At 45.0% G+C, this 26,443-nt stretch overlaps 1 protein-coding gene across 2 annotated transcripts in view; it reads left to right on the forward strand.

Annotated features, from left to right (window-relative positions):
- Positions 1-224: 224 nt before the first annotated feature.
- NSF (N-ethylmaleimide sensitive factor, vesicle fusing ATPase) overlaps positions 225-26,443 on the forward strand; it is a 159,709-nt gene continuing 133,490 nt past the window's right edge. For both annotated transcript variants that reach the window (XM_034755726.1, XM_034755727.1), the window contains exon 1: positions 225-299. In XM_034755726.1, the coding sequence (XP_034611617.1) occupies positions 288-299 (12 nt within the window). In that variant the 5' untranslated portion in view covers positions 225-287. The remainder of the gene's footprint in view (positions 300-26,443) is intronic.

Raw genomic sequence — 26,443 nt, forward strand, 5'->3', positions numbered from 1 at the left:
ACGGACCTGCCCAAACTGACACCCACTCTGCAAGGACGCCTTTGCTTGGTGACGTCACGTCGCTGGAATGATGCCATGCACTGTGACGTCACGTCGCTGGAATGATGCCATGTACGGTGACGTCACCGCGCGAAGCCTGGGGCGCGCAGCGCTGCCCTCTGCCGGGCGCTCGGCGGCGCGCCGCTCCGAACGCAGTGCAGCAGGGCTGCAGTGCGCGTGCGCATGCGCGGCCGCCTTACGCGCTGGCGTTTGGCTGCCGGGCGGTGTCTGTAGGGAGCAGCGGCGAGATGGCGGGGCGGGTGAGTGCGCGTGAGGGGCGTCCCCTTCCCCCGGTTCCCCCGCCCGCCGTGTCCCGCTTCTCCTCCAGTCATTCTCCCTTTCCCCCGGGCTCCCCGGGTCGCGTCTCCCCTCTCCTCCCCCTTCCCCCCAGTCACCCCTTCCTCCCCGGGCCGGGTCCCCCAGGTCCCCTCTCCTCCCCCTTCCCCCCACTCACCCCTTCCTCCCCAGGCTGAGTCCCCCAGGTCCCCCCTTCTCCCCCTTTCCCCATGTCATGTCCCACTTTCCCTCCAGTCACCCCCTTTTCCCCGGGCTGTGTCCCCCAGGTCATGGCCCACACACAGGAGGGGAATGTGGGACTGACAGGTGCTCCTGTCCCTGTTCTCCCCTAGTCCCCCAACACTCATCCCTCATGTCCCCCTTCTCAGAATCCCACCTCTCCCCTTCCCATCACCTGATCCCCCAGCCCTTGTTCCCACTTGATTTTCCAATGCGAATCCCCTTCCCCTCCCAGCGAGCACTTGCTTTTATAGTTTATTTTCTGTTCAGAAAATAATTTCAGTATGAATATTCTGTTGTCCTTAGATTACATTTCCCCATAATAAAAATCCCCCTTGATAGAGGCAGACTGCAACAATATGGTTGCTTTTAATTAAAGATTCTTGTCCTAGGTTGGGATTTGAACTCGGGTTTGATCATCCCTTAGAAATTAGATTGACCTAGTTTTGTCAAGGTTGTGAAAAATTAAACATGTTGAGCCCTCTGGTTAGGTTTACCTAGCCCCTGCTGTAGAAGTGGGTAGGTCAGTAGAAGAATCTTTCTGTTGATTTAGCTACCACCTCTCAGAGAGATGGATTAGCTGCATTGGTGGAAGAAACCTCTTCTGTTGATGTAGGAAGCCTCTACACTATGACATTACGTACAGCAGCAGCACTGCAGTGATACAGCTATGCCACTGTAGTGTAAATGTAGTTTTACAAGGCCTGGGTTAGAGCTGGGATTAGAATTTTATGGCTGATATTCCCAGGTTTTATAATAAAGAGGTAACTTTCTAAATAGCCCCTCGGTCTGCACATGCTCAGTTTAATTCTTTAGCTCATTCAATGCAAGAGGCTTCTGACAAGCTAAACTAGAGTAACAAAACCTTTTTCAAAGTAAATTTTAGTTTGCTTTTTCCTCAGAGGGCTGTGCACTTTGTGAGGATAACCTTCAAATGCTGGGGACCCTGGTGCAATGGAGCACTTGTTTGATCTCTCCCTGTAAGCAAAATTTGGGTGCCAGAATCTCTTAAAGTTAAGAAAAACTATTTTTTTCAGGCGCTGTATCTTGGGAGCCCCTTGTTCAAATGTCCCCAAATTTGGATCCCTAACAGAACCCCGTGCTGCCATAAGGCACGCCAAATTTCAAGGCAACCTGAGCAGCCGTGTAGATATTGGAGCACTTGGATTCAAGCTTTAAACAGAAATCTGGTCTGAACTTCTACTGTAATAATGTCAAGCTTAACAGCTAGGTCATGAAGTAGAACACACAGTAGGTAGTTGGTGCCAAGGGGGTTCAGTCTTGAGAGAGTACTGAAGCGGAATGTAGGAATATACAAGAGTTCAGCAGTAGGCTCAACTTCATGGGCACGTTTTCCATGGCGTTACATCCCTTATTAGATGTGAATTTGGCCCTTAGTCAGCAGCATCAGGAGCTGAAGCCTGATTGTTCTCCAGGTTGTATATTTGTGCGTATAGATCTTGGTACAGTAATGTCATGGGAAAGTATTGTGCAGTACCCTTTAGTTTACTGAATAAGATTGTATTTGTAACAGGAAAATAAATCTGATGATTATTCAGGACTGGGTGTGCTGGTATTGTAGATAGTTCCTGGTGCTTTGATAAAGCTAAGAACGGAGAGCAGACACCTCATATGTTGCATACTGAGGGCTTGTCTACACTACCGCTTAAGTTGATGTAAGTTACGTCACTCAGGGGTGTGAAAAAACTTACATTGACTTAATGTGGTGTCTACACCATGCTGTGTCGGCGAGAGAGCGTCCGCTGCTCATGGAGATAGATTAATTACGTCGAGGTTGAGGATGATCTTTCACAGGTTTTATTTTGTATGGGTCCTTTGGTGACTGAGGAGTCCGATCCTTGAGCCACAGACTTGTTGGCAGACGTTGCAGGTGGTGTTGGAAGTCAGGGTTGGGCCACGATTGCTGCATGACAGTTATCTGACCTCTCTTTTCTGGTGTTTTTCTGTGAGCAGGGCAATGAGATTTTCCTCAAAAGTGAACGTTCCTTCTCTGAGACGTCTTCGCCAGTTCTCCGTATCCTGGGCTACTGTTTCCCAGTGTGTGGTGTTGATGCCACATCTCTTGATGTTTATTTTGAAGGTGTCTTTAAAGCCTTTCTTTTGGCTTCCCCATTTTCTTTCTCGGGCGAGTTGGGCGTACAGCAATTGTTTTGGTAAGTGTATATTAGACATACGCCCACAGTGCCCACTCCACCTCAGCTGGTGCTGGATAATCAGGGCCTCAACACTGATGTTGGTCCCTGTGAGGACACTGACAGTGTGGTGATCCTCCCATTTTATGTTGTGGATCGTCTGAAGAAAGTGCTGGTGCTAGTGTTCCAGGTTTTTCAGGTGTTTTCTATAGGTCACCCGGGTCTCACAGCCAGAGAGGAGAGTTGGCATTACCACTATTTTATAAACCAAAAGTTTAGTGTGTGTTCTGTTGTGATTATTAAACATCTGGTGAGACAGACTGCCAAAGGCAAGCCTGGCACAGCGGATTCTGTGCTGAATCTCAATGTCTATGTTTGCCCTCTGTGAGAGATGGCTGCCAAGATAGGCAAAGTATCCTACATTTTTCCAGTTCTTCTCTGTCAATTGAAATCTTCCTTGCTGGCTATGATGATTGACCAGGACTGGCTGGAGGAGAACTTTTTTTTTTTTTTTTTTTTTTTCTGATATTCAGAGGAAGCCCTAGGCTATTAAGCAAAGCAGTTAAACAAATGAACAATAAAGCATCAGGCCCTTCCATATTTATTTGATATAGTGATGGAAGGGCAAGATGCACAGGAAATGTTGTGGATTCTTTGCTAGGTTAGAATCCTGCTGAAGGCTCCTTGCTTGCTTAGTCACCTAATTTCAGGACTGCTCTAGAACCTCTGAAGTGGTGGGGTCCTATATATAATTGGAAGAATCAGTCTGCTGCAATGTGCTGTTGTGCTTTTGGGGCGGGGGAAAGCACCTTTGTAGGTATTGCCTCCTATGCAGGTTTTAAATGTAATGGCTAGTTCTTTAAAATCTCTATCCTTTTGAGCTTGTTTTAAAAAGCAGCAGTAAAGAAATGCATTTACAATAAAGTCAACAAATAGTGTCCCATCATGCTTAAAGAGTTATATGACGCAACAGATTTTACTGAAATCCATGCAGGACAACTGTTCTATTAATAAACTGCTTTGGTCAGGAGAATGAAGACTGTTCTGACCATTAAATGAAAGATATCACTTGGATCGAAAAAAGAAAAATCTTGATGCTCTACCCTGCGTCCAGGAAGGAGTACATCATAGTTGTCCAGGACAGCGAGGTCTGGTATAGGCTTTGTGCACTCAGAGTTCATCCCTAAAGTAACATTAACATCTGAGAGTGGACAGAACTGCTTGTAGAAAAATGAGTTGGCTTGTTTTTCTGCTGTTTTAATACTATGATTTAGTGATGATGGGTTAGGTGTTAAACTCATAATTCATTAACTGTTCGGGATCTGCAGGCCAGGGCTCAAAAATCTATTCACCAGCAAAACAAACTTTGGGATCTGAACCTACCCCTTTTTGAAACAGTTGTCAGTCTCCTCTTTTAGCTGTTTGGTATGGCTAGTTAAACCAGTGATGATGTAAATTATGGGTAAGATGTGGATGGTAGAGTCTCTCAGCTTTGGGAATGATGATATTCCTGGTTCTGGTCAATATTTTCAGTCTTGTTCCATGCACTATTTATTGGGATAAGTCTCTTGTGGAAGCAGGAAGGACTTTGTATACAATATGTGTACTAGTAGCTTTACAGTTCTCTGGGATGAATAAATATTCCAGATTGTTACAAAGTGCACCCTTGAATATAGGGTAAAGTCTTAGTATGGCCATGCAATGACTTGCTCCTGTTTAAAGCTTTTCCTCTTGATGTGATGTTTCATATGAATCGCCTTTAAAGCAGCAATTTGTTACTTTGTAACTAAATTATCACAAATGGATAATCTTGGCTAGTGGGAGAAATGAGAAGTAATATTGTTTCAAAAGATGGATAAATTAAATGGTGATTCTTTGAGCTTTGCTGCTTTCGTTGGTGGGGAAGACTAACAATAAGGGAGGAGTGTCGGGTTATTTGATTCAATATTAAAAAATGGTGTTAGGAAATCTTGCTTTCTGAATGGTATCATGGCATAGTACTATGGGTAGAAACTATTTTTTGTTGATCAAACTACAGTACTAATAGTATTGTAAAGACCTGGCTAGTATGTATGCAGCACTGCCCTGCTGGGTAGAATCAAACCTGTTCAAGTGGGTCATAGGCCCTATAATGCTAACAGCTGATGGAGATTATCCATTAGTTCAAGTGGTAGTGGTCTGTGCTTTTGTGTCAGAGGGACCTTAGTTCTGTTAGTGCCTTGAAATTCTTAATGGCTCTAATGTGCAGCTGTAGTGATAACCTTGCAGTTACTAGATAGCCATAGACTTGTTACAAGATAATTATCCTTCATTAAGAACTACTTTTTTTTGGTTTTATGCATTGTGTTTTAATCATTTATGTAGAATCATGGCAAGGATTGCTTTGTAAATAAATCTATTGATTGACTATTATGTGGGCTTTTATGGCAAGTTTACATTTATTTTTAAAAGTTTTAATTAAATTTGAGCCAGAAATGTTTGAATCACAAATTCTAAAACTTTTTAGAGAGGACATTTCAGATAGCTTTGCAAAATGATCATGAAAATCTTGGAGCCAAGCCCCCAAAATCTACTTGTGCACCCTTACTGCAATGAGAGGCAGAGGGGTAAATTATTATTTGAATTATGATTGGGGTCCTTTAGGCACTATTGAGATGTGGACCCTGTTGTGCTTAGCACGGGGCATATGCATGTTAAGTGACAGTCCCTGCCCTAGAGTTCACAATTCAAATAAGTAAGACAGGGAAATTGTGGGAGGGGAAAGAGAAGCACATCTCAGTGTTATAATGGTCATTAGAAAAATCACTTATCCTAGTGGCATAGTGATCACCAGTCCAGACCGAGCTGGAATGGAGCATGTCAGCTACTGCAAATACATACAGAACAAGTTTTAACTACAGCATATGTAGTATGTAAAGAGAGGCCTATTGGGGTATGGCTGCACAGCATTGTGGAGTAAGTGGGAGGGAGTCTCCCAGCCCATGTTGACACTCAAATTAGTGGGGCTTGCACTAGCACTCTAAAAATAGCTGTGTAGACAGCGCTTAGAAGTTGCAGCTCAGGCTGGAGCTTGGGCTCTGAAGCCCATTCCCCTCCCTAGGCTTCAGATCCCGAGCTGCAGCCTGAATTGCAACTTCAAAGCGCTGTCTATACAGCTATTTTTAGAGCACTAACATGAGCCCCGCTAGTCCAGGTCTGTTGACCTGGTCTGGGAGGCTGGCTCCGGCTGGGTAGATATATCCCTAAGGTCAGTTATCAATAATAATGTTATGTGGAAGAAACCCATCAACAAGTCTGATCCAAGTCACTTCTCATAGACCTCAGTACTGATGTCCGATGGTAACAACTTTCAGTCTGTACTATCTTGGTGCAGATTTGAAATAGTGATGGCCTGCTAAACCCTGGGTTGTGAGTTCAACCCTTGAGGGGGCCATTTAGGGATCTGGGGGAAGAAATAAAACAAAAAAACTGTACTTGGTCCTGCTAGACTGGACTCAATGACCTTTCAAGGTCCCTTCCGGATCTATGAGATAAGTATATCTCCATATAAGTATTCTGGATTTTTTTCTTCAACAGCAAATATATAATATTTTAACAAAACAAGCATATGTCCCTCGTGTCTCACATTTATCTCCAGACTTCTTCTCCTTGTCCAGATCTATTCTGCCCCCAACAATCTTCTATTCATTGAACTTTTTGAAACTTTGCACTTTTAGAGAGAGGTAAGGGATTGACTCTGTGTATACAAATTTGCAGAGGGACAATAGAGTTGAGGTCTGTTATTTCTTATCTTTACGTATTATTTGTTTATTTTAAAACAGTTTTGCTGTTAGCAAGCATGTTACCTCTGGGGAGACAAATCCACAGTTTGAGAACTGGAAAACTAAGCATCTCTGATGGTATCTTCTAGACTGAGCACTGAGTCCCATTGGGTAGATAGAAAGATTAACCTAAATAATCTATACAGAAGCCTGTGGAACCTCATAAGATTGGGACCCTAATCCATGAACTATTGGAACTCATGTACAAAACTTTTCTTAAACATGACATGAATATATTGTCTCATACTATAGAATTAGAATTTATAATCCCTATTCCATGATGAGATATCTTTGAGCTATAATGAATCTTAATTAAAACTATCTTTAGATAGGTTTTTTCCTCAAAAAGCATTTTATCAAAAAAATCCGATTTAAATGAAAAAAATGTGATTAAAAAAAATCATTGATTTTTATCCACCCTGATCAGGCTTCATGTAAGGTGTGTTGTGACTGCAACATCACATGGTCACAACACACTGATTCTTCCTAGTTCCTTTCTTGTTCACCAACAGGATGGAAAAACAGTCAGTTTCAACTCCCTGCTGGGTCACAAGCATCAAGCAAGGAGAGCAGAGTATCCTTAGATCACAATCGCAACAAAAGCCCAGCTCTTTGTGCTTAAGACTGCTTCAGACCTACTTAAGGAGACTCAATAGCTTGCCATCAGGAATAGAAATGAAAATAAAAAGGTAGTGAGGAAATAGGGGAATCTAGTTTTTTGGTTTCAAGGTACATTTTCAGAGTCATGGTAAAGGAGACAGGAATAGGACTAAAATACACAGGAAGGGGAAGTTTTACTTTTGAAAGATCATAAAAAATTTTCTGGTAAATTCCAAGTACAGTGGTTTAATATTCATCTAGTACAGGGAGCCTAGCATCAGGTTTTAGCATCCAGTTCTCAGTGTAAGGAACAAAATCTCTCCCAGCTTTAGATGCAATTGCGTAACCTGCTGTCAGGATTAGCAAGTTAAGCTTTCCTCTGTCAAATGAGGAGCGGCTTTGTCTATAAATACAAAAGTAATGCTGATTCTTATATTCAGTAGAGAATTGGCAATTAGTAACGTATTTCTACTATGAATAACAAACTTATCCCCCCTTAGGACTCCAAAAATGGAAAACACCATAATCAAGACTTCATTTAATACCCTCAAGTTCTCTATCTCTCTAGAAATTTGACTTCAGATTTGTGGATGGTAACAACTAGGGCTGTCAAGTGATGAAAAAAATTAATTGCGTGATTAATCACACTGTTAAACAATAATAGAATACCATTTATTTAAATATTTTTGGATATTTTCTACCTTTTCAAATGAAATATATGGCAGAATGTGGGTAAAACAGACCAGGCGACATATGATTCTCCTCCAAGGAGTTCAGTCACAAATTTAATTAACACGTTATTTTTTTTTAATGAGCGTCATCAGCATGGAAGCATGTCCTCTGGAATGGTGGCCAAAGCCTGAAGAAGTATTCAAATGTCTGGCATGTAAATTCCTTGCAGTGCTGGCTACAAAAGTGCCATGCAATTGCCTGTTCTCACTTTCTGGTGACATTGTAAATAAGAAGAGGGCAGCATTATCTCCTGTAAATGTAAAACTTGCTTGCCTTAGCAATTGGCTGAACAAGAAGTAGGGCTGAATGGACTTGTAGGCTCTGAAGTTTTATATTGTTTTGTTTTTGAGTGCAGTTATGTAACCAAAAAAATCTACACTTGTAAATTGCACTTTCGCAACAGAGATTGCACTACAGTACTTGTATGAGGTGAATTGAAAAATACTATTTCTTTTGTTTATCATTTTTACAGTGCAAATATTTATGAATATATACTTTGATTTCAATTACAACACAATACAATATATATGAAAAAGTAGAAAAACATCCAAAATATTTAATAAATTTCAATTGGTATTCTATTGTTTAACAGTGCAATTAAAACTGATTAATTTTTTTGTTAATCACATGAGTTAACTGAGATTAATTGACAGACCTAGTAACAATTTGTTTTGAGTTTCCTTTATAACTTGGAGTTCGTATTGTATTAAAATCCCAAGCAATATCCTAGAAAGCTTATTCCAAGCTAAGTTCATGCTACTTCACAAGCACTGATGATTTTATTTTAATCACAAGCACCTAACCTTTGTTTTGGACCCTTATCCTAGCTTTCAGAGGGGGATAATAGAAACACCAATTTATATATAGGCTATATCTGAAAATGGCTGGAAGGCGATGCTTAGCTATCTGGACCCTCTAGTATCACAGGTTCAAATCCCGGTAGGGTTGACTCAGAATTTCATCGTTCTGTGGAGGAGAAATTGGGATCCCTACAGTTTCTGTTAGGATCATTCAAGCACGACATGAAGGGATTATTATTTCTTATTATGAAGTCTTGTCTGTTCTGTATGGCCCCGAAGTAATTCTTGTAAGATTACCATGCTGTCCTTATTTAAAATAATAAAAAAATCCCTTTCCAACTGCTGGGCAGTATGATGTGCATAGATTAGTTGCTGCCCTCTGTCCTAATGGTGGCTAAATCTAAATGGTGCTGTATTTAGATGCAGTGTCACCATTTTGGATTCTCCAGAATGAAAAATGCTGCATAAATGTTACGTATTCTCAACATCAATGAGCCTTCTGCCCCCTGTGTTGCTCTTATAGTTGCTCTTGTGTCTCCGGTAATGGTTTGTTAATGTTCGGATTTGAACAGATCCGAACATTAGGGGGTAAGGTAAGGGGGAACAAAGCAATTATCTTGCAGCATGAGAAACATCAGTGTTACCTGTAGTCGTATTTATCTCATGGCAAATTGGAGGGAGAATACAGAATTAGCATTACATTAATGTAGTTCTTAACATAAGGGCTTTGGTCACTGCAGAAGCGGGGAAGGGAAGGCTTGCCGCTGAATGAACCTCAGTAACATCTCTTTGGAGACGCTCATGTGGTTCACTCTTGTAGGCTACACTAGGTGGAAAAAATGCAGAAGGAACATGTTAGGATTTAATTCCTCATAAAAGCAGACGGTATTTTTGCCTAAATGTAATTCTGTAAAAAATGGCATCATGGGGTTCCATGTCTATATTCTCTCAATGACTGTATCAAATGTGTTCACAAGAAAGAACAGATGCATGTTCCATCTTTCCTGCTCTCTCCTTCCTAGTAGGTACTTCATTGATTCCAAGGCCAGAAGGGACTACTGTGAGCATCTAGTCTGACCTCTATAACACAGGCCATAGAACTTCTCCAAAATAATTCCTAGAGTGTATCTTTTAGTAAAACATCCAATCTTCATTTAAAAATTGTTGCTGATAGAGAATCCACCACGAGCCTTGGTAGGTTGTCCCAATGGTTAATTACTCTCACTGTTAAAAATTTAGGCCTTATTTCCAGTCTGAATTTGTATAGCTTCAACTTCCAGCCATCAGGTTTTGTTATACTTTTCTCTTCTAGCTTCAAGAGCCCATTATTTAATATTTGTTCCCCATGTAGGTACTCTCAAACTGTAATCAAGTCACCCTTAACCTTCTCTTTGTTAAGTTAAATAGATTGAACTCCTTGATTCTGTCTCAATAAGGCATGTTTTCTAATCCTTTAACCATTCTCTTAGCTTTTGTCTGAACTCTCTCCAATTTACAAACATCCTTGTTTGTATGTGGACACCCTAACTGTATACAGTATTCTAGTAGTGGTTGCACCAGGGCCAAATAGAGAAGTAAAATAACTTCTCTACCATTCCTTGAGATTCCTCTGTATATTCATCCAAGGATCACATCATCCCTTTTGGCCGCAGATTCTGTCTGGGAGCTCACGTTCAGCTGATTATCCACAATGACACCCAAATCTTTTTCAGAGTCCCTGCTTCCCAGGATATTCCCCAATCCTGTAAGTATGGCATACGTTTTTTTCCCCTAGATATATACATTCACAGTTAGCCTTATTAAAATGCATACTGTCAAGTATCAGGGGGTAGCCGTGTTACTGACCGCTATACGTACCTACATGCCTTCAGCTTCCATCCAAGACACATCACACGATCCATTGTCTACAGCCAAGGCCTAAGATACAACCGAATTTGCTCCAACCCCTCAGACAGAGACAAACACCTACAAGATCTTTTTATTAAGCATTCGTAAAACTACAGTACCCACCTGGGGAAGTGAGGAAACAGATTGACAGAGCAAGACGGGTATCCAGAAATCACCTACTACAGGACAGGCCCAGCAAGGACAATAACAGAACACCACTGGCCATCACATACAGCCCCCAGCTAAAACCTCTCCAGTGCATCATCCACGATCTACAACCTATCCTGGAAAATGATCCCTCACTCTCACAGACCTTGGGAGGCAGGCCAGTCCTCGCTTACAGACAACCCCCCAACCTGAAGCAAATACTCACCAGCAACTACACACCACACCACAGAAACACCAACCCAGGAACCAATCCCTGTAGCAAACCTCCTTGCCTACTCTGTCCCCATATCTACTCTGGCGACACCATCAGAGGACCCAACCACATCAGCCACACCATCAAGGGCTCATTCACCTGCACATCCACTAATGTTATATATGCCATCATGTGCCAGCAATGCCCCTCTGCCATGTACATTGGCCAAACCGGACAGTCCCTCCGCAAAAGAATAAATGGACACAAATCAGACATCAGGAATGGTAACATACATAAGCCAGTAAGTGAACACTTCAATCTCCCTGGTCATTCTATTACAGATTTAAAAGTCACTATCATTGAACAAAAAAACTTCAAAAATAGACTTCAAAGAGAAACAGCAGAACTAAAATTCATTTGCAAATTTAACACCATTAATCTGGGCTTGAATAGGGACTGGGAGTGGCTGGCTCATTACAGAAGCAGTTTTTCCTCTCCTGGAATTGACACCTCCTCATCTATTATTGGGAGTGGACTACATCCACCCTGATTGAATTGGCCCTGTCAGCACTGGTTCTCCACTTGCAAAGTAACTCCCTGCTCTCCATGTGTCAGTATATAATGCCTGCATCTGTAACTTTCACTCTATGCATCTGAAGAAGTGAGGTTTTTACCCATGAAAGCTTATGCCCAAATAAATCTGTTAGTCTTTGGGTACGTCTTCACTTACCGGAGGGTCCGGCGGCAGGCAATCGATGTTCTGGGATTGATCCCGGAAGTGCTTGCCGTCGACGCCGGTACTCCAGCTCGGCGAGAGGAGTACGCGGCATCGACGGGGGAGCCTCCCTGCCGCATCTGGACCTGCGGTAAGTTCGGACTAAGGTACTTCGAATTCAGCTATGTTATTAACGTAGCTGAATTTGCGTACCTTAGTCTGAAGTGGGGGCTTAGTGGGGACCAGGCCTTTAAGGTGCTACCAGACTCCTTGTTGTTTTTGTAAAATGCATACTGTTTGCTTGCACCCAGCTCATCAAGCAATCCAGATCACTCTGTATCAGTGAGCTTTCCTCCTCATTATATACCACTTCCCCAATTTTTGTGCAAACTTTCAGTGATGATTTTGTTTTCTTCCGGGTCATCAATAAAAATGTTAAATCATTTAGGGCCAAGAACTAATCCCTGCAGGTCCCCACTAGAAATACACCCATTTAATGATAATTTCATGTTTACAGTTAAATTTTGAAACCTATCAATTGGCCAGCTTTTAATCCATTTTATGTGTGCCTTGTTAATTTTATATATTTCTAGTATTTTAATTAAAATGTCATATGGTACCAAGTCAATTGCCTTACAGAAGCCCACGTATATTATATCAACCCTGTTACCCTTTTCAACCAAATTTATAATCTCTCTCTCAAAAAAAGAAAAAAATTAACTTAGTTTTACAAGATTTCTTTTCCATAAACCCATGTTGATTGGTATTGATTATAAAACCCTCCTTTAATTCTTTAACAGTCAAGTCCTGAATTAGCAGCTCCATTATTTTGTCTCCACATTATGTCCACCGTGAGCCCAATTCTCATATCATTACTGTTATTCTGGAATAAATCCACTAAAGTCAGTGGAGTCAGAGATATGATGAGTGGCCATATGCTCCTGCTTGAAAGCATCTATAAAGTGTGTGTGTGTGTGTGTGTGTAACAAAAATAAATGGAAAGAAGGGGAAGTTCGGCTTCTAGTGGTTGCAGATGTCATTCCACGGTAGATATGTGTGCGCCTTGTGCACACTTGTCAGAGAACTTTTTCCCTCAGCAGTACCAGTCGGGGCAGCTTGAGTGCCCTCTGCCATCGTGTGCTACGAGGACAGAGCTGGTAACAGAGCCACCCCGTTTGTGCTACCAGCTAGCTAATATTACGCCACCTCCTAGAGTGTTGGCTCATTTGACTAGAGCGCAAGCAGCTTTCCTGACGCAAGTACCTATTTGAGACAATTGCCAAAGTGGCAACCTGGTCATCATTTCACAGCTTTGCTGCTCATTATCCCATTTCCTGTCAGTCCAGAAATGATGCCATTTTTGGATGGGTTTCAGAATAGCAGCCGTGTTAGTCTGTATCCGCAAAAAGAACAGGAGTACTTGTGGCACCTTAGAGACTAACACATTTATTTGAGCATAAGCTTTCGTGGGCTACAGCCCACTTGATCGGATGCATAGAATGGAACATATAGTGAGGAGATATATAGACACATACAGAGAACATGAAAAGGTGGGAGTTGTCCTACCAACTTTAAGAGGCTAATTAATTAAGAGAAAAAAACTTCTGTAGTGATAATCAAGATAGCTCATTACAGACAGCTTGACAAGAGGTGTGAGAATACTTAACATGGGGAAATAGATTCAGTGTGTGTAATGGCTCAGCCATTCCCAGTCTCTATTTAAGCCTAAATTGATGGTGTCTAGTTTGCATCTTAATTCAAGTTCAGCAGTTTCTCGCTGGAGTCTGTTTTTGAAGCTTTTCTGTTGCAAAATTGCCACCTGGTTGTTCTACAGTTGCTGTTCAGGTAGATTCGGAGCCCGCCTCCATGCTTGTGAGTCACCTTCTGTGGAATGGGCATGTGCAATCACTGGAAGAAGAAAAATCAATTTTTCTTTTCAGTAACTGTTATTGCTTGAGATGTGTTACACATGTCCATTCCACAACATCCCTCCTTCCCCCTCTTTATTGCAGTCTATCTAGTGAGAAGGAGCTGATTGGGGGTTGGGAGCAGCTCCATCCTCTGCCATCCCACACCACTGCATGCAGATATAAGAGGGCACTGGAGCTGCCCCGACTGGTAATGCTGAGAGAAAAAGTTCTTTGATAACTGTGCACAAGGCACATACATACCTACAATGGAATGGACTCGTGCAACATACCTCGAAGAAAGGTCTGAAAGGTAGGTAATTGTTTTTTGGTAACAATGAATATAAATTAGAAAATAGGAAGAGTAGAAAATTGATAAGGGAAGCCAAAGGGCACAAAAAGAACTCTGTGGCAATAAAAGATCATTAAAAGAGATTTTCTTTAAATCCTAGGTGGGTTATATTACCTCTGTTTGGCTCTGGTGTGACCACTGCTGGAATACCGTGTCCAGTTCTGGTGTCCACAATTCAAAAGGTTGTTGATAATTTGGAGAGGGTTCAGAGAAGAGCCATGAGAATGATTAAAGGATTGGAAAACATGCCTGGTAGTGAAAGACTCAAGGACCTTAATTTAGCTTTTCAAAGAGAAGATAAGGGGTAAGTTGGATCATAGACTATAGGTATTTACATAGGGAACAGAAATACAATAGAGGACTCTTCACTCTAGCAGACAGAGCTATAACATGATCCAGTGGCTGGAAGTTGAAGCTAAACAAATTCAGACTAGAAATCAGGAGCGTATTTTTTTTATAGTGAGGTAATTAATCGTTGGAATAGTTTATCAAGGGTTGTGGTGAATTCTCCATCACTGGCAAATTTTAAATCAAGATTGGATGTTTTTCTAAAAGATCTTCTCTAGTTCAAACAGGAATTAATTCAGGGAAGTCCTATAGCTCGTGTTACATGGGAGGTCAGACTGGATGATCATTATGATCCTTTCTGGTGTTAAACATCCTTTTTGGAATAAAGTCTGCAAAATCCTGTCCTCAGAGTGTACACAAGGCTGATTTTGCTCTGGGCTCTTCTGCTGATGTTAGTTTGCAATGAGAATTGCCTCATCAGGATGCAGTTTGACTCATAGGTCATCTTTTATGCTAAATGTACTGTCTGTCAGTTCGTGGTAGATCAATGCACTGTGGAAATCTTGCATTTTGTGTTTATAACAGACGTTTCAGGATGAAATTATTTTTCATAGGCACATCTTTAATTTTGTGGGTTCTGAGTATCAGGGCCGGCTCTAGGTTTTTTGCCGCCCCAAGCAAAAAAAATTTTGGCCGCACCCCCCCCCCTTTTTTTTTGGCTTCTACACGTTTTACACATGTAGGCAGTACCGGAAAGTCGTTTTCGCTTTTGTCCCAGCATTTTAGCCCTATAACCACTGGCACCGACGCAAAATTGGCACGAATGGTGCCGATAGGGTGGCACAGTGTACACAAGTAATCGTTAACACATTTACACACATTCCCATTATGAGTGACCGTGTCACGCGACGTGACACACTATTTTTCACATCACACTCCTATCGCACTACTGTACTTGGCTGTAGGTAAGGCGCTACTCATTGGGGCGAGAGAGCTCCCCACTAGCTGGGACACACACTGGACCCAGCCCTGCCTGGCATTTTCCCAGCGCTGAGGCCGCCCAGCTGGGAGTCTGAGGGGCATGCAATGGAGAGAGCTCCGGGAAAGGGGTTCGGCCAAGGAAGAGGCGCTGGGCTGGCTGGCTGGATGCTGCCCCTCTGCCCAGTTGCTCGCCCCCTGCACGGCGGAGGCAGGAGGACACCCCAGGCACCGGAGCGTTGTGCGGGGCTGGAAAGGGACACGGCAGTCTCTGGGGCTCCAGCAGGCAGAAGTGCCCCGGGGACTGTCCCGCCTGGCTCAGCTCTTACTTTGTTACAGATCTGGCCCGAGGTCTTCTCTCCCGCCGCTCCCACCATCGGGGGTTGGGGCTGCTGCTGGATCCCGGCCCCGGTCATCCTCGTCTCGGCCCTGGCGTGAGTTCGGCTCAGCCCAGGCTGCCGCTCCCCTCCTCTCCCCGGGCAGGAGGTGGCGCAGGAGGGAGGCGAGGAGAAGCCCGCAGCTGGCGCTGGAGGAGCGGCCCGCCCAGCCGCCATGTTCCGCCGCCACCCCCTGCGCTCCGTGGCTGGGGTAGGGCTGTCCTATCGGCTCCTGCCCGTGGGAGAGCAGCGGGGACACACGCTCCCCACTGAGTCGGCTCCCCCTGCCCTGCTGCACAGCCCCGGTGGCACCCGGTCAGAGGAACGGGCGGTCAGGATCCAACCCAGGATGCTGCCTCAGGTCGGAGCTGGGGCCCCAGCATTATGCTGCCCCTGGTAATTTGCCACCCCAAGCACCTGCTTGTTTTGCTGGTGCTGAGAACCGCCCCTGCTGAGTATGAATAAATAGTTGGACTTAAACTCTTGTGCAAGTGATTCATCAGCCCATTTATTTTTTTACTACTTCCTGCCATGAATCTACAGCTCTTCCCGCCTACATCCCATGAATTATATTAGTTCTAGTAGAATGTGTTGTTCCGTTTTTTCAGTGCAGATCTCCAAAGATGTTAGTGTTCATAAGGCAAGTTAATATTTAATCTATGTATTGTGGTAGTGCCTGAAGTCCTCAGTCTTAGGCCCAAGCAGTCCACCTGCATGCTGTCAATATTTGAGAGACACAGCAGATGGATGCAACAGACTGGGAGCACAAGGTAACAGTGAGATGATTAAGATTAGTGTAACAAGCAGAGGTCATAGCATGCCAGCTGCTTAGTGTTATCTAGGCATCATGGCATTATTTAATTCCTTTGGTTCATTGCCTTAGGTCTGTAATTTTAAATTCATAGAGGACTTATCTATTGGCTAGAAAGCAAAAATATTATTCAGGTTCAGTATCTTCTCCAGCTTGACCAGTCTCTCCATTCCCCTCCCCATCATATCCACTATCTAGGCAAGTCCTTTGATTTCTTCCTCTTACTTCCATAATTCAGTTTCCTCTCTGTACTCAATGCTAAAATCCCAGTGCATGTCCTGAGCAAATCAGGAGGCCATTACAAGTATCTTCTTGCTGCCTCTCCTCCCCCTGTTTGTTTAAAATACGGTGAACAAAGTTATATTTATCTCCCTCTTCTGCTGCTCTAGTCATGTCACTCCCCGCACTCTGCCTTTTAATCATTCTATTGGCCTCCTATCTTCTGCATCAAATTCATTTTTCTTATACTCCCTACAAGGCCCTATATAATTTTGACTGTGCCGATGTTTTTTTTGTCATTTCCACTTTCAATATTGTGCTTTCTGCTCTGCCTCATATGCCTGGGACAGTCTCCAAGTACTTCTTTGCCAGGGGCCCTTTTCCTAGTTCATCAAATCCCAATTTATAATCTTCAAATCCCTCTTCAGGCTATGCCATCCCTAATCATCTCAACAATCCCCAGTCTTTCCCTCTCCAGAGCTGTTGTATCACCGAGTTTTCTTGCCCTGAAGGGCTTACTGCCTAAATAAGATTAGGTAAGAATGTGTGTTTTCTGGGCTTGTAAAGCCCTGTGTCCGTTAAAGGTGCTTAACTAGTAACTTGTGCCTTGTGAATAATCAGGACACGCCACAGGCTTCACCTATGCCATCCACAGATGTTGCAAAATTGGCTTTTCTTTAGTGAAATGTGTTCTGTATGGCTAACTAGTGGTGTTGTGTACTAGAGCAGTGGTTCTCAAAGCCAGTCCGCCGCTTGTTCAGGGAAAGCCCCTGGCGGGCTGGGCCGGGCCAGTTTGTTTACCTGCTGCGTCCGCAGGTTCGGCTGATCGCGCCTCCCACTGGCCACGGTTCACTGCTCCTGGCCAATGGGGACTGCAGGAAGTATATTCCACTTAGGTGTGTGCATGCCCACCATGCCGGAGCCAGAGCCTTTTGCCTAGCGGTACCCACAGGGGGCAGCACTCGTGGCTGTGACCCCTCCTCTGGCTATATGAGCCAAGCTGCCCCGACCCCCCTCAGTTCCTTTTCCCCACCTGTGGCTGGAGTTGGAGGTGTGTGTGGTTGTGTGACAACCTCGCATTTCTTGTTAGCCTAGTTTATTGTGTAGAATTAATGTTAGTAAGTAGTTAGTGTTAGTTGTTAGTGTTCCTTGGTGATGCCCTCACTGGGGTTCAAACACTGTCCTTTGTATGGACAGGCAATCCCCAACAGTGACCCCCACACATGGTGCTTGCTTTGTCTTGGTGAGGCCCACCTTAAAGCATGTTGTTTGACTTGTAAATCATTTAAGAAGTGGTCTCAGGTGGTGCGGGACCTTTGCCTCAAGAAGCACCTGCTTGAACATGCCATGTGACCTGATCTGCCTCCTTGGGCTGAAGATCGCCGTTGAACTCACAGGGCGCTGCCGCCTCTTGTTCCAGGGCAGGCGCCTCGCCGAAGAGAAGGAGGAGCCATTCTCCATCATTGTGCTGAGAAAGAGGTCATAGAATCATAGAATATCAGGGTTGGAAGAGACCTCAGGAGGTATGTAGTTCAACCCCCTGCTCAAAGCAGGACCAACCCCAACTAAATCATCCCAGTCAGGGCTTCGTCAACATGACTTAAAAAGCCTCTAAGGAAGGAGATTCCACCACCTCCCTAGGTAACCCATTCCAGTGCTTGACCACGCTCCTAGTGAAAAAGTTTTTCCTAATATCCAACCTAGACATCCCCCACTGCAACTTGAGACCATTACTCCTTGTTCTGTCATTTGGTACCACTGAGAATAGTCTAGATCCATCCTCTTTGGAACCCTCTCATAAGACTAATCAGATTTTCTCCAGGTTGCGGGGCAACTTCTTTACCTCCCCTAAGAAAAGCACAGACTGGCATGGTTTGGGCACTCGGTATGGTGTGGGTGCCTCTGACCCTGCCCTGTACCGAGTGGGAAGGGCAGAAACACTATACCATTGACTCAGTTCTGGCTTCCGGGTGTCTCTTGAGCCTGGTACCGACAAGGGAAATGCCAGTACTGACTGACTTCATGTTGTTGCCGTATCAGGCAGCTGCAGACTTCTTCTGCCTTTCGGTCCTGACCTCCCCATTGATCCAGCACTTTCCCAGGGCTGCGCCACCTATGGTCCCTCCAATGGAGCAAGCCACTGCACCTCCATGTCTGTTGGCACCGCACCCAGATGCTCCCCTTGCAGTGGTGGGGATGTAGCTGGTACCGGAATTGGTGTGGGGAAGCTTGGCACCGGGCCCTCTTCAGCACCACTGCATTTGACTCTGCAAGTGCTCTCATGGTGGCTCTCACCACCTTATTTGGATGTTCTGGTACTGCTGTTTCCACTGGGACCAACAGTGCCTGTGGCGCTGGCATGCTCAGTACTGACGGTACTGCCTTCATCGTGGGCACTGATGTCTGCCTTGTTCTGGGTGACAGATGAATTGGACCGCTTATTGGCTTCCTCAGGTGTCGCTCTGCCCATGTTGCTGATATCCTGGGGCTCTGATTCTGAGTTGGAGTCGTCATCTGCCTCCACTGCATCACTTGATGAACTCAAGGGACTGCTAATGGACCAGTATGGTCCCCAGGGTTGGCATGTGCTCTGTGGCCAGGACGGAGGTCCCTGGCCCAGCCCTTACTGGTTGTGAATGACCTACCCATATTGGTGGCCTGGTTCTCAGTTGGATGCTCCTTGTTCACAGAGATCCCACTCTTCGTCTCAGGCCCAGGCAACAGTGCTCTTCCTCCCTGTGGAACCTCCAGAGTCCCCCCTCCTGGGTGTGTCTACCCGGGAGCGAGACACAGTTGTGGCTTAGCCCAGACCTTTGCCCTTGTCGCCAGACAATGCCGTGCTGTCTGGGTCATCCTCCACTTCTCTTCTGGAAGACTTTAAGGCGTACCAGGACCTTTTATGCCACTTAGCCACATCTCTGGGCATCCAGATAGAGTTCATTCAAGAGAACACGCATAAAATAATGGTCATTTTGCATCCCTCTGTCCTCAGGAGAGTAGCCCCTCCTGGTCAATGATGCGGTCCTCGAGCTGGTGAGAGTCCTGTGGAGTACACTGACCTTGGTACCGCCAGTGGCAAAATGCATGGAAAAGCATGACTTTGTTCATATGTACGGATTTGAGGAGTTCTATTTCCTCCTGGCCCCGAGCTCCCTGGTAGTAATGATGATAACTGGCAGAGTCTGGTAGGGGAAGTTAAAGTCTACCCCCAAGGACAAAGACTTCAAGCAGTTGGATCTTCTGGTAAGAACATTTATACCCTATTGTCTCTACAGATGAGGATTGCTAATCAACAAGCTTTGCTGTCTAATTATGATTTCCTCAGTTGGTCAGCCATGGCTAAATTCGAGGAGCAGTTGCCCAAGGCCTTGTATGAGGAGTTCTGGGCATTTGTTGCGGAAGGCTACTTGGTGACCAGAACGCCCCTACAGTCGACCCTTGAGGTTGCAGACACTGCGGCCAGGGTCATGGCCTCTGTGGTAATCATGAGGAGAGCTCCCTCGTTGCAAAACTCTGGGATCTCTGTAGACGTCCAACAAGCCATTGAAGATTCACCCTTTGATGGCCAAGTCTTGTTCTCAGAAAAGATGGATGAGACCTTGCATTCCTTCAGGGATTCCAGGGCTACCTTGAGGTCCTTGGGAGTATACACGCTGTCCGTGCAAAGACTCCACTGTGGGATGCAGCAAGAGTATCGCCTGCAGCGCTCCTTTGCGCAACCATCCCCCCAAAACAATGGAACTACCCTAGAAAGAGGGATAGAGCCCACAAGAGGAAGCAGTTGGGCTTGGGCTTTGGACAGTTTTCATGTCCTCCCTTGGCACCATCCAAGTGCCCTTTTTGACTCCTTTGTCCAGAGCACTGATCCAGTCATTCCTCTGCCCCCTTCATCCACCTGTCCCTTTGCAGACAGGTTGCCCCACTTTTACAATGCTTGGGACTCTATTACCTCAGACAGCTGGGTCCTAGACACTGGCAGATCAGGGTATGCAATCCATGTCCTCTCCACGCCTCTTCCCCATCCTTCTTCAGGGACCCCTCTTACGAGACAATGCTCATTGAGCAAGTCAGCTGTCTCTCGAAGTTGGAAGTGGTGGAGGAGGTTTTGCCAGAACACCGGAGCCATGGTTTTTACTCCAGGTACTTCCTGATACTGAAATCCAAGGGCAGGGTGAGATCCATTCTCAACCTTCGTGGCCTCAACAATTTCATCAAGTACATGCGATTCCGCATGGTCACTCTACATGGTCTCAGAACAATTGGTTTGTTGCTCTGGACTTTCAGAACACTTACTTTCATGTGGCCATTCTGCCAAGCCACAAAATTTTGTTACATTTTGTGGTGGTAGGAGAACACCATTGTTAGTATATGAGTTCTCCCGGTCAGCCTCTCTTCTGCCCCCAGATCTTCACCAAATTCATGGTGGTGGTCATGGCATATCTCAGGAGGAAGAGTATCCACATCTTCCCATGTCTTGACAACTGGTTGCTGAAGGTAGATCCAGAGAGGGGGGGGGTTTCACCCATTTTGACACTACGTTGCATTTGCTCAACAGTCTGGGACTCCTTTTAAACACCTCAAAGTCAGCCTTGGCTCCCACTCAAAAAATCAAGTTTGTTGGAGCCCTTTTAGACTCCACAAAGTCAAGAGCGTTCCTGCCAACCAACCGCTTCCAGTCAATGCAGCAGCTCTGCTTCAGCCATCCACGACAGTCAGTGTGTGTCTGAGCCTGCTGGGCCGCATGTCCATGTGCATGCAGGTGATCCAGTTCGCCAGGTTGCGCCTTCACCTCCTTCAGATGTGGCTCAGGATGGTTTACCGCCCTGCTCTGCATCCTCTGGACAGGCTGGTTCACCTCCCTCCACCAGTCCTAGATTCCCTATGCTGGTAGGAGTCCCCACGCAATGTGCACCAAGGGGTCCCTTTCGCTCAGGCGTCTCGAACCAAGACACTGGTTACTGATGTTTCCTTTCTAGGTTGAGGGGTGAATCTGGCCTCATTAAAGGTGCACGGCCTGTGGGCAGAACTGGGAGCCTCACTACTTATCAACGTGTTAGAACTTCAGGCCATCCACAATGCATGTCGTGCCTTCCAATACCGCATCAGACACGCAGTGGTACTCATCAACCGTACCACTGTAATGTACTGTGTGAACAAGCAACAGGGATGCATTCCTGGTTACTCTGCCCGGAGGCAATCAATTTTGGAAATTTTGCATTGAAGAAGATATCACTCCAGTAGCAGTCCATTTGCTGAGGGTGCAAAATCGTTTTGCGGACTCGCTCAGCACGGTTTTCTCCCTGAGCCACGAATGGTCCCTGAAGGGGAGAGTTCTCTGGGTTGTCTTTGCAATGTGGTGCATCCCTGCAATCCACCTGTTTGCAATGAGGGGAAAACGGGAAGTATTGACTATTCTGCTCTCGAAGGGGCCTCAGCCCAGGCTCCATCTCTGATGCCTTCCACTTTAGCTGGCAGTTGGCCCTCTATGCCTTTCCCCCTCCATTCTCATCATTCTGCAGGTCATCCTCAAGCTCAAGGCAGATTGGGCCAAGCTCATCCTCACTTCTGGTTCTCAAACCTCCTTGCTCTGATGGCTCAGCCTCCTATATTGCTTCCTCTCCATCCCGACCTGCTCACTCAGAACCATGGCCTCACCATTCATCCTGCGATCAGCGCCCTGCACCTTATGGCATGGTTGCTACATGGCTGAACCAAGAGGAGGATCAGTGCTTGGTGGCTGTCCAACAAGTCCTACTCAAAAGTAGGAAGTCCTCCACTAGGATGGCCTACGTAGTGAAGTGGAAGAGATTCTTGGTGTGGTCCTGGGCCATGGGACCCAACCGACGGGGGTAGCCATCCAGGACCTCTTCAAGTACCTGCTACATCTTCAGAAATCGGACCTTGCGCTCAGTTTCCTGAGAATGTATTTTGCAGCGATATCAGAATTCCATCCATTGATTCAAGGGAAGTCAGTTTTTTCCAATGCCATGGTGGCGAGATTTCTGAAGGGGCTTCTCTGCTTACATCCTCTGGTCTGAGAACTGGTTTCCTTGTGGGACCTACACACGTTTCTGGTGGCTCTGATGGTCCCTCTGTTTGAGCCCCTTGTGTCCTGTCCGCGTCCCCTTCTGTCTCAGAAAACTGAGTTCTTGATAGCGACCGCTTTGGCAAGAAGGATGTGTGAGTTTCAGGCTCTCATGGCTGAGTCGCCTTACACTCAGTTCTCCAAGGACAGGATAACACTGTGACCACACCCAAAGTTTTTATCTAAGGTAGTCTCTCAGTTTCATCTGTGTTTTCTCCTAAGCCGCGCTTTTCCATGGAAGAACGACGCCTTTATACTCTGGATGTCTAGCCTTTTATCTAGACAGGACTAAAATGTTTCATGTTTTGCCTCGCCTGTTCATGTCATATCTGGACTGCATGAAGGGGCAAGTGGTCCCCCTGCACAGACCATCTCTAGATGGATAATATCCTGCATCAAGGCTGCATATGCGATAGTTTCAGTTACGCCTCCTCAGCGGATACCGGCTCACCCCCGAGAGCGCAGGCGACATTGATAGCATTCCTCAGTGACATTTCCATACTGGACATTTGCAGGGCGACCATGTGGTCGTCTGTACATATGTTTATGGATCATGCTGCCGTTACCACATCTTCTAGCACAGATTCAGGCCTCGGAAGGGTGGTCCTGCGATTCCCATTTCAGTAGACTCTGAGCCCCACCTCTGGATTGGGATACTGCTTGTGAATCACCTAAGTGGAATACAAGTCTGCATCTACCCGAAGAAGAAGAAACAGTTACTTACTGTAACTGGTTCTTCAAGATGTGATGCAGACATGTATTCCATTACCCACCCTCCGTCCCTTTTGCATTGGAGGCTCCTCTCATGGGCTTTCAGTGTGAAGGAACTGAGGGGGATCGGGATGGCGACTCCTCATATAGCCAGAGGAGGGGTCACAGTCATGAGGCCACCCCCCTACAGATACTGCTAGGCAAAAGTCTCTGGCATTCTGGGTACGCATATGCCTAAGTAGAATACATGTCTGCATGACATGTCAAAGAACCGCTGTTACAAGTAAGTAACACTTTCGTTTTTGCCTATCTCTGCAGCATGGCACATGGGTTGTCTGCTGGAATCATGTGGGCATGTCTCACCTGATAAGTTCCCAGCTATTTGCAGGGTTCATGGGCATTGATGGCATATTGCTATCTCCTATTCTCTGCCTGTGGCACACACTTTTTAGTTAGACTAAAGCATTTTAGAAGCTAATATGAGGGGGCAAGGAGTCTAGGAGAGCTGGCTGTATTTTAAAGAAGCCTTATTGAGGGCGCAGGAACAAACCATCCCGAAGTGCAGAAAGAATAGCAAATATGGCAGGCGACCAGCTTGGCTTAACAGTGAAATCCTTGCTGATCTTAAACACAAAAAAGAAGCTTACAAAAAGTGGAAGATTGGACAAATGAACAGGGAGGAGTATAAAAATATTGCTCAGACATGCAGGAGCAAAATCAGGAAGGCCAAATCACACTTGCAGTTGCAAGCTAGCAAGGGATGTTAAGAGTAACAAGAAGGGTTTCTACAGGTATGTTAGCAACAAGGAGAAGGTCAGGAAAAGTGTGGGACCCTTACTGAATGGGGGAGGCAACCTAGTGACAGATGATATGGAAAAAGCTGAAGAACTCAATGCTTTTTTTGCCTCGATCTTCACAGACAAGTTCAGCTCCCAGACTGCTGCACTGGGCAACACAGTATGGGGAGGAGGTGAGCAGCCCTCAGTGGTGAAAGAACAGGTGAAGGACTATTTAGAAAATCTGGACATGCACAAGTCCATGGGGCTGGATTCAATGCGTACAAGTGTGCTGAGGGAGTTGGCTGATGTGATTGCAGAGCCATTGGCCATTATCTTTGAAAATTTGTGGCGATCGTGGGAGGTCCTGGACGATTGGAAAAAGGCAAATATAGTGCCCATATTTAAGAAAGGGAAGAAAAAGAACCCGGGGAACTACAGACTAGTCAGCCTCACTTCAGTCCCTGGCAAAATCCTGGAGCAGGTCCTCAAGGAATCCATTTCGAAGCACCCTAGAGGAGAGGAAGGCAATCAGGAACAGTCAACATGGATTTACCAAGGGCAAGTCATGCCTGACCAACCTGATTGCCTTCTATGATGAGATAACTGGCACTGTGGATATGGGGAAAGTGGTGGATGTGATATATCTTGACTTTAGCAAAGCTTTTGATACAGTCTCCCAGAGTATTCTTGACAGCAAGTTAAAAAAGTATGGATTGGATGAATGGACTATAAGGTGGATAAAAAACTGGCTAGATTGTTGGGCTCAACGGTTAGTGATCAATGGCTCGATGTCTAGTTGGCAGCTGATAGAGGGAAGTGATTATTCGCCTCTATTCAGCACTGGTGAGGCCACATCTGGAGTATTGTGTCCATTTTTGGTTCCCCCACTACAGAAAGGATGTGGACAAATTGGAGAGAGTCCAGCGGAGGGCAATGAAAATGATTAGGGGGCTGGGGCACGTGACTTACGAGGAGAGGCTGAGGCAACTGGGGTTATTTAGTCTGCAGAAGAGCGTGAGGGGGGATTTGATAGCAACCTTCAACTACCTGAAGTGGGTTCCAAAGAGGATGGAGCTCGGCTGTTCTCAGTGGTGGCAGATGACAGAACAAGAAGCAATGGTCTCAAGTTGCAGTGGGGGAGGTCTAGGTTGGATATTAGGAAACACTATATGACTACGAGGGTGGTGAAGGAATGGAATGGGTTACCTAGGGAGGTGGTGGAATCTCCATCCTTAGAGGTTTTTAAGGCCCGCCTTGACAAAGCCTTGGCTGGGATGATTTAGTTTGTGTTGGTCGTGCTTTGAGCAGGGGATTGGACTAGATGACCTCCTGAGGTCTCTTCCAACATTAATATTCTATGATTCTATTATTTCAGTCCTCAGGGGACTAAAATCCTTTGCGTCAATATAACGATATCTGTGTGAAATTTAATGACCTGTGAATGCAGAAGGTCAGACTGTATAATCTAATGGTCCCGCCTGGCCTTAAAGTCTATGAAAGTATAAAGAGAAGTTTCCCAATAACTTTCAGTTAATAAAAATCACCCATTTTGGTCTCTGGCTTGGTTGAAAACATCAGAACTATTCATTGAACCATAATCTTTTCCACTGCTCAATTAAACCTTTGGTGGCACAGTAGGAGAGGGGTGGGTATTCAGGTATTAGAATCCCAAACAATGTAGAGTTTTACATTTTCCTGCCAACACCTTGAATTGCCCTCAGAATTAAATATGATGAAATATGGTTTAATAGTGACTGATAGTGCCAAGCAGATATATTCTTTGCCAGATGAGCTTAGGGCAGTCTTCTGTAGCATGTACTGCAGTTGTCAGATCTAGAGGTTTCAGGGTGTAGAATGTGGCAATGTATGCTTTAAAGAAAGAAACAAGAATAGTGTGGTAATATCTTTATTTGGACCAACTTCTGTTGGTGAAAGAGATGTTTTCTTTGGATTTCTGAAGAAGAGCTCTGTGAAACTCAAAAGCATGTCTGTTTCACCAACAGAAGTTGTTCCAAATAAAGATATTACCTCACTTGCCTTGTCGCTCTCATATGCTGGGACTTACGAGGCTATAATCAACTGCAGACATACTTTAGAGAGAAGGTGTGTAAGTGCCTTAGAAACTGTGAATGTAGAAAGGTGCTTTTTGCCACTGATGGCAAACTATGCATCCAAACGTCACATCAATGCTAATGAGATCTCAAGGAACCAATTTGCATTTCATTTAATTAATACAGTTTAAGAAATGCATATCTTATTAAAAAAAGATGTTTGTATTTTCTTGTGGCTCATTACTGATTTTTTTCTGCCCT

Source organism: Trachemys scripta, chromosome 23 (genome assembly GCF_013100865.1).
Source record: "Trachemys scripta elegans isolate TJP31775 chromosome 23, CAS_Tse_1.0, whole genome shotgun sequence".
Classification (NCBI taxonomy): Eukaryota; Metazoa; Chordata; order Testudines; family Emydidae; genus Trachemys; species Trachemys scripta.